Source organism: Stegastes partitus, unplaced genomic scaffold (genome assembly GCF_000690725.1).
Source record: "Stegastes partitus isolate 25-593 unplaced genomic scaffold, Stegastes_partitus-1.0.2 Scaffold96, whole genome shotgun sequence".
Classification (NCBI taxonomy): domain Eukaryota; kingdom Metazoa; phylum Chordata; class Actinopteri; family Pomacentridae; genus Stegastes; species Stegastes partitus.
Genome location: NW_007577827.1, coordinates 219,035 through 227,823, shown reverse-complemented (window position 1 = coordinate 227,823; position 8,789 = coordinate 219,035). Strand labels below are relative to the sequence as shown.

The 8,789-nt window shown below is 38.6% G+C and overlaps 1 protein-coding gene across 1 annotated transcript; it reads right to left on the bottom strand.

Moving 5' to 3' along the window:
• Nucleotides 1-359: 359 nt before the first annotated feature.
• On the bottom strand, nucleotides 360-8,321 carry LOC103354104 (olfactory receptor 8B12-like). The gene is made up of 5 exons (XM_008277375.1): nucleotides 8,306-8,321; nucleotides 7,353-7,650; nucleotides 6,779-6,887; nucleotides 5,966-6,033; nucleotides 360-498 (listed from the first exon to the last, which is right to left on the bottom strand). Exons 1-5 carry the CDS (start codon nucleotides 8,319-8,321, stop codon nucleotides 360-362), a joined length of 630 nt encoding a protein of 209 aa, XP_008275597.1.
• Nucleotides 8,322-8,789: the final 468 nt, after the last annotated feature.

The following is an 8,789-nucleotide window of genomic DNA, read 5'->3' as shown; positions in this document are numbered from 1 at the left end:
AATGATGGCACTGTGCTCTGGAGCCCACTGAATGGGTTTTCGATGACACCACTAGTTGTGTTTTGGACCTTGCCTTTTGTAGTCTTAATGGCTTTCTGACACTGTACCAGTTCAAAGAGAGGTCTGGGTAGTCTTGCAAAGTCCTGAATATAAGAGCCGTAGTAACTTAAGAACAAGGGATGCACGATAATTATCGACCCTATAAATTGTTGGTCGATATGGGGCAAAATTAAGTAACTTTTTATCGGTCCGATAAATTGATTTAATTCGATAAATTGAACCGATAATGTAATAGGTTTTCTAATATTGCTTGTTGTAGTGTTGCGCCTTTAAACAGGTCGTTGCGCTCCCGACATCATCTACCGCGTGCGAAGTATGCATACCTGACTGACCTGACTGGACACAGGAGCTCGCATGTCCTCACCAGTATGGATGTTCTTCTCGGTGGCATTGGATGACAAGGGCATCGCTGTTTGTAAAACGTGTTCAGCAAGGATTCTGAGAGGAGGGAAGAACATGACAAGTTTTAACACAACAAATCTTATAGCTCATCTGAAAAGTTGTTATCGCAGCGAAACTATTTTAAAACACTATGAAGCCCCTGCAGCAGCTACTTTCACCAAGGCCAGAACAACACGGAGTGTGGTTGTCCCCATTCAGCAGGCATTTGACAACTGTAAAAAGTTTGTCAGAGACAGTGAAAAGGCTAAAGCCATAAACGACAGAATAATTGAATTCATTGTGCTTGCTGACCAGCCTTTTTCAGTCGTAGAGGATCTGGGTTTTTGCAAGTTAATCGCGCATTTGGAGCTGCGTTACACCATCCAACGCTGCTGCTTCTTCTCAGATGTGTCTCTCTCTGCCTTGTATGATTTGGTCGCCAGACACATTCATAATATGACTGACAAGAATGGACTAAACATAAGTTTCACCACGGATATATGGACATCTGACGTGAGTTTGGTCTGTATGCTTAGCCTAATGGCTCAGTGGTTAGATAAAGATTTTCACATGCAAAAAGCCTTACTGCACACACAGGAGTGCTCTGGATCGCATACAGCGACAATGGTGTGTCAAGATTTTGAAAGCATGCTCGAAAAGTGGAGTATAACAAAAGACAAAGTGCATGTTGTGCTAAGGGATAACGCACACAATATGACCAAGGCTGTGGAGGACTGTGGGCCTGCAAGCTTAGGCTGTATGGCACACACTTAACAGCTCGCCGTAAACGAGGCTGTGCTGAGCCAGAGAAGCATCACAGACTGTGTTTCGATTAGCAGGAAAATGGTTGGCCACTTCAAGCACTCTCAACTTGCTTCCTCTCGTCTGAAAGAGTTACAGACACACAAAACACACAAGTGTTCAACAAGACGTGCCAACCAGATGGAACAGCACGTATTACACGCTGAGAAGTTTGTTGGAGCAGAGACGAGCCCTTGGAGCTTATGCAGTAGATTTTGAGTTACCTGCTTTTCTAAGCGCATATCAATGGATTTTAATTGAAAACTTGTTTGCTGTTTTAGACACAAGTGTACAGCTGACAAAAGACATCAGCTCAGCTACAGCAGCTGATGTGATCCCCTCTATTGAAGCCCTAAAACGTCAAACAAGACGTTAAACAAGACTGTTGTAACAGATCATGGAATCAAAACTTCTAAGAGCACCCTATTGCAAGCCGACTCCAGATACAAGGACTGCTATTTTAACCAAGCAACAAAAAGGGAAGCAATAGAAAATTTGCGTGCCAAGGTGAGTGGTGCATCAGCCACTCAAAAATATGGATGAGCCAAAAATGAAAAAGTCCAAGTCCAAGGAAGATGACAACAACAATGCTTCCTTGCTGGCAATGTATGAAGAACTCGTTCAAGAAAACTATGATGTCACAAATGAGCCGACACAAAGCCAAGCAGAAGGGCAGGTAATGAATTTATTGTTTAAATAAAGCTTCGAATGTGTCTTGTAAAAATAGATCAAACATAGTCATATTAATTATTTTATTTATTATATTTAATGTTTGTGTTTCTTATCTTCTTTCGATAAAAGAATATCTGTCAAAGCCCCCGATTCCCAGATCCGAGAACCCCATAGAATACTTTGAGAACCAACAAATCCTGGTTCCCGAGCCTTGCCTCACTTGCACAGAAATACCTGTCGGCCCCTTGCACAAATATAAACAGTGAACGTTTATTTTCTGGTTATTGATGAAAAAAGAAACAGAATTAGATATGAGAAGGCAGAGATGCTACTCTTTATCAAGAAAAATCTCCCAATGATGCCCTCACATGAATAGAAAAGACAAAAGGACGTTGAACAAAGTGACAGGTGAAAAAATGTTAAGAAGTTGAAATTGGAAAATGTATTTATTTATTATTGAAACTAACATTTCAGAGAAATCTCTACTGTGCCCTCAGCAATTAAAGCAGTAATAATTCTGTAAACGCGATTTGTTGAGACTTTATGCACTTTATTTTCTATTTTTGTGTGTTTTTGGAGTTGAGGTTGACATATGTCGATGCATTTCATTTATTTCATCTGAAGAAATATTTGACTTAAAAACTATACCTACCTCATCCTCATGTACTAAAGATTGTATTTCTTTGTTTTGTATAAAATGCGAGGAGACACATGGTGTTATTTGCAGATAAAACCAGTCATAGTTCTGTGACACCCTTTTCTTGAGGGATGCCCTTTTTGCTTTAGTTGTGATTTGATATGTCAGTACATTTGATATACTGTATTCATTTTCATTTATAGCAACTGGCCAAACAGCCTGTGTGAACAATCACAGGAGATTTTATTTTGATTTGTTTTCATTGAGAAAATGCACTGTGTGTTATTTTTTTCAGCTGTTTGTGATATTTTCACAAAAAATAAAGGAACATTTGAATAACCTGTACTGTTTTTTTGCTGTTTTAATCTGGTCAGAGCTTCAAAAGTATCAGTTTGTTTCATCACTGCATCCTAAATGTTTTTATTCTCCTGGGTGCACTAACTGCAGATTATTTTAAGATTATATTAAATATAAAAATATGAACTTATCGATTATCGGTATCAGCCATGAGAAGCAGTTAATTATCGGTCATCGGTATTGGTAAAAATTTTCCATATCGTGCATCCCTATTAAGAACCCGAATAAAGCTCTTACTTCCCCAGTTGTTTTGGGCTCTCTCTCTCTCTCAGTTGTATTACTGCCTCTAAGCCCTTGGGATCTATTTGGAATTCTTCCTTTGAAACAACACGACCTATGCACCTTACTTGCTATTTGAAAAGTTCACATTTCTTTGACCGCAATGTGATGCCATGTTCTCTCATTTGGCTAAACACCTCACGTTGTACTTGTATGTGACCATCAAAGCTTGTGGAATAACACAGTATGTCATCTAAGTATGGGGAACAACACTCATCCCTCAGGCCTTCCAATACCTTCTCCATGCATCTTTGAAATGCTATACATAGAATTTAAAAATGGAAAAGAATTAAACCATCTGCCTCTATGACTTTATAGCTGTAGACCTGATGCAACAATATCAAACAACCTCTGAGAGTATCTTTACTTTACAGTATTTCATCACATACAAGCATGTTTTGAAAACATTTTAGAACCTAACGTTCAGAGGGAATACAGAGGATGCTTAAATTTATTGGTTTTCTGTGTTTAAAACTTATAAGGTTATCACCTTTAAGCTGACAGGTAAATAAAATGGAATTGAATTGAACCCCAATACATTTTTAGTTAGTTGCAGTGGTTGGAAATTTGGAACTCATAAACCTGAAAGTATACATACAAGGAACCACGAATGCTTTCCTTACTTAAGTTATCCTGTACCGTAAAGAGCGTTGTCGGAAACAAACATCTTTTTAATCAGACTGTATCATCAGCTCGTCTTCATCAACTCTTCTGAGGTCTAAATTTTAGTGCACACACAAAACACAAGTTGTCGTTTAACCATACAAAGTAGCATGAATAACATTTATTTAATCAAAACAGACTGCATGCAAGAAACATGGGCATACCATAGCAACATCTATCCATCCGTTATCTATACACCGCTTATTCCTCTTTAGGGTTGTGGAGGGGCTGGAAGCCTATGCCAGCTGACTCAGGGTGAAGGCAGAGGACACTGTGGACAGGTCGCCAGTCTATCCCATAGCAACATCTCTATAACAAATGCTACTGTGCCTTAGTGAAGCTTGCACTGTTTCAGGAGAGGTGTTGATTAAACAGAGAAAATGTTTATCCCTCAACCTATAGCATGTGGTGCGTATGTTGTGACACTATAAGTCAGGATCAGTTTTTTCTTGTCTTACCTTTTTGTCTTACTTCCAATTATTGTGTGCAGACTGTGCTAATGACCCAAAACTACCTATTATCACATTGACGTACTTTTAGAGTCACCAGTTAACCTCGCATACATGTCTCTGGACTGTGGGAGGAAGCCAGAGAAGACACAAACTCCCCACAGAAAGGTGCAAAACTGCACCACCACCAGTTTGTATAGCACTGACTTTGTTTGAAACCCATTCAGAGGGTGGGAAGGACATGATCAGTATGTGTAACATGAGTTTTAACAGAAGTTCAAGAGTTGGTGAACGGATAAGTTTAAACAGTATTTACAGACGTGACTAGAAGCACCATTTGTACTCATATCCCACAGAATTACATAATAGCAGCTGCAACAGGCACAATGGCTTGCTGAGTCACAGTGTCCACTATGTTTATGTACATTCAGTTTTGGTAGGAGGTAATTCTTGTGGTAAAAAGGCTGTAAAAATAGGCTATCCTGCCACTTTCTTATCTGGTGTCAAGAACAAGAAGATTTTGGTTGCGTACACTGTCAGACCTTGTGCTTTTTAGTAAACAAAACATGACGTCCCTTTCGGATAATGTTATTCAGAATGAAGTTACAGCTTCTCCTCGTTTTATCTTCCTGGGAGAATTTTGTCTTGGAGGGATCTTGGAGAAAGCATTTGGGCAGATGACAAAAGCACGTGTGAAACAGGGCAATAAATTCAGCAGCATGGTAGTAGACTGTAGACTGTCTCACGTTAGCATTTAGTGGCTCTGTGGAAATTTTCTGTTGATACAGAAATTAATGAAGTGAGTCCATTGCTGTTGCAGTTGCTAATTTTTCAGACACAATCGTAGTCATTGTTCATAATGCAGGCACTGTACATATCTATCCACTAGAGGGAAGACACTCATCATATTACAGTTCTTTAGTCTATGTATATCCTCTGTTATGGACACAAAAATCTAAATATATTATCTGTTACTTTTATTATAATAATCTTTAAGCTAGTATACCAACCAATAAGATTGTTACAATATTCATATTAAAAACATTAACGAGTCAATTGTTCCAACAATCATGTGACTTATGTTCATCTCGGTTAGATGTTGTTAGAAATATGTTGTTTAACACAGAAAAGGAGGCAGAAGTTAAAAAAAAAAAAAAAAGAGTCGGTAATAACCGAAAAATTTTAGTTTTCAAATGACAGCTTTTTATTAGTCAAATAAAAGTAAATACACTTTATATTTTTACTTAAACAAAAAAAAAATTATAATATTTTGATGGAATGTGTTATTTGTATTAAAAATGCATTGCAGATTACAGTTCCTTGTATTGTTACACAGTACATAACATTTATTAAAATTCAGTACAGAAAATGAACTGTTCATTCATTTGATCGTATTAATTGGTCATTATGCATCATCACAAGTTGTATCACTTTTTTTCACACCCAAATGCACCAAATATGCAGGAAATATGTCACATGTCAGTGAACACAATGAAATAAACACTCAGCACAGTTCTCTGGTTCAAACCGTTCCGGACTGGAACTTTAAAAAGCTCTGCTGTTATGTACGTTGCATGTCTGCAGATTGATCACTTCAAGTATGTTCAATTATAAAGGTCTGTAAAATAAAAAGTCAGAGGCTTTACACAATAAAATGAATCCTAACAGAAGTGCCAGTTTGAACAGATTTGAGGACAGTGTTATACAAGTGAAGTTTTTTACGATTTTCAGCAGCTTAAAGCAATTTGTCAGCTTTAGATTATCACACTTTAATGCAAGCAAGAACACGGCTACAGCTCGAAAGCACATCACTGCAAGGTCATGTTAAAAGCACAGCCTGGGCTTTGCAGAACAATGACCATCGTACACCAACTACACACTCTTTATGTCCTTCATTTTTGAGCTAAGAATTAATGCTGTTGCTTGGCAATTTAGTTTTTTCTAGTAATGCAGGGCTCTGTTTTTGCTGTCTCTTGTTTTTAAGGTGTACACAATAGGACTGATGCAGGGATGCAAGAATCCAGCAGAAGGCTCTGTACATGCTGGTCCAGGTCAGTGGCTCACACGTAAAAGCCAAACGTGGAAATGATGCAAAATATAGCGACAAGGATAAGTTGCTCAACACAGAAACAAACAATAGGTCAGCCCACTGTGTTCACCTGTCTTTGTTGGCCCCATAATACACTGAATCAAAGGCTGAGCTGAAACTGTGCATCCAGATTGTGTGTTTTACAGCACAATACTCTGTTCCCTTTCTTCGAACTGATGCTCTAATGGTTGTACAAATCTGATAACCCATTTGGGGTCACCATTTCTGTTGCCAGACATTGTTAACATAGCACACATTTCAGGCTCTTAGTTCACTGTGCAGACTTTCTTAAATTATTGCTCTGTTTCACTAACTGTACAAGAATTACTTTAGAATCCTGCAGCATTTTCGTTGCACACCAACTTGATTTTTCCTGATTGGTGCCAGCACTCTGATTTTGATCTCTTTGGTTTTTAAAGAATACACAATAGGATTGATGCAGGGTGGGATGCAAGAGGCCAGCGACAGGCTGAGCACACGCTGGTCTGGGTTGATGGCTCTCAGATAAAACCCAATTGTGAAAATGACAAGAAGAGGTATGTAAAATACAGCAACGAGAATAATATGCTCAACACAAGTGGCTAAAGTTTTCACTCGACTGTCCAGTGATTTCATCCTGAACACGGTCACCAAGATGCTGACATAAGATAGAAGAATGAAAGTAAAGGGTAATATAAGGAGCATGATAGCACTCAAAGAGGCTGCCCACCACTGCATTGTGTAATCATTACAGGCGAGTCGAAACACAGGAGCATAGTCACAGAAGTAGCTGAACACTCTGACAGAGTTGCAAAAAGACAGTTGAGTCATTATACCTATTGAAAACGCAACGACTCCCAGAGCAAAAGACCACGATATGCTGACAATGCAACACATTCTCCCGAATGTGTTGATTGAGTTCTGACGCAGAGGAAAACATATTGCGATAAGCCGGTCATAAGCAAGAATGGCAAGTGCATATGACTCCAAAGTCGCAAAAGCATAGTAGATAAACATTTGTACCAAACATAGGTTGAACGGAATAAAGTTATCCTTAACAAGGAATACCTTTATCATGCTGGGAATAGTACATGTGTTTAGTATTACATCAATCACTGCAAGGTTGAGAACAGCCAGAAATTTTGGCGTGTGTAAACAATGATTAAAGGCAATGACACAGATCACCACACTGTTAAACAGCACTGTAACCGCATAAACAAATGCGAGAAAGATGAAATAGAAACTAATGGAAGGAAAATTCTGAAATCCAATGATATAGAAACCTGGAGGATGAATGATGACAGTGTCATTTAAAAGAGCCCTGAGAAAAGACATAGTTGATCTCAACAGCCTCTGTTGGTGGACGGCTTCTGCATAATAGCTCTCCAGTCTGACAAAGAGGGAAATAACATCACACACAGCCTGCATGTGCATCATATTCACGCCATTATAATCATTACATTCAAACAGAACAGTGTTTAAGATGCATTCTCAGTAAGTTCAAGCATACATAATTGAAGCATACCTGATTACCTTTAATCACAGCAACTCGTGTGATGCTCTCGCCATCCGAAGATTGCAGACGTGTCTGACAGAGAGTGGAAAATATATGTGTCTCATTGATCTCCAGAGATAGTCCTTCCTTTTGAAACTTAAAAGTAAAAGCCTTTTAATTTGGTCCGTGGAGAGCAGGGCTGTACCCTGTACCCACTTTGATCATCCAATCAGTCCTCCTGAAGGCAGGGAAATATGTAATCTTTTTAGAATCAAATAAAACTGCAAAATAGGTCATGACAGAGACATACTGTTGCTAAATGTGTCTGTAGGCAAAGACCTTCATAGATTGGCTAGTACTCAGCCTAAATCAACTATGGTAAAGCCAACAGTTTAAACAATTTTTGAATTGCACCAGTATTAAAGAACTGCATTATGGCATACTTGCATTATCAGCCATGTCTATAGTTCTTACCTCTTCAATGGTCTGAGGTAAACGCCACTAATGCTCATTACCTTGTCTTGTGTAAGTTACTTGTTATGAATAATTGGCCGACAAATGTGCAAGTCTGAGTCTTGAGTTTGTATGAAACACTCAAACATTACAGAAAGAGTCCAGCCCAAGAACATTATATTGGTCAACCTGATAAGAATGACTGTTTGTGATTGGGGAAAAAAAATCAGGAACATCCCCAGTTTAATAACTGATTAATTCGGACAGCAATGGGGTGTTAATGTTAATTGTTACTGTGTAATCAGGTTTCTTATATAAGTTTACTTTTCTAACACAGTCATGTGAAATTTGTGTACTCAGAAGTAACTAAACAGTGCATTACGGCGACTCATCTGTTGCATAGTGGTCCCGAGAGAAGCATTTATCATTAAACAGGCCATAGTGAGCACAGTCAAAATGGTTCTTATGGGCCCA

What these genes read in the sequence shown, in the direction of transcription:
- LOC103354104 (XM_008277375.1), bottom strand. An exon ending in TATGCTTTTGCGACTTTGGA is followed by an intron (nt 6,888 to 7,352) that starts GTCATATGCACT and finishes GTTTTATCTGAG; the next exon opens with AGCCATCAACCCAGACCAGC. An exon ending in CCAAAGAGATCAAAATCAGA is followed by an intron (nt 6,034 to 6,778) that starts GTGCTGGCACCA and finishes AATTGCTTTAAG; the next exon opens with CTGCTGAAAATCGTAAAAAA.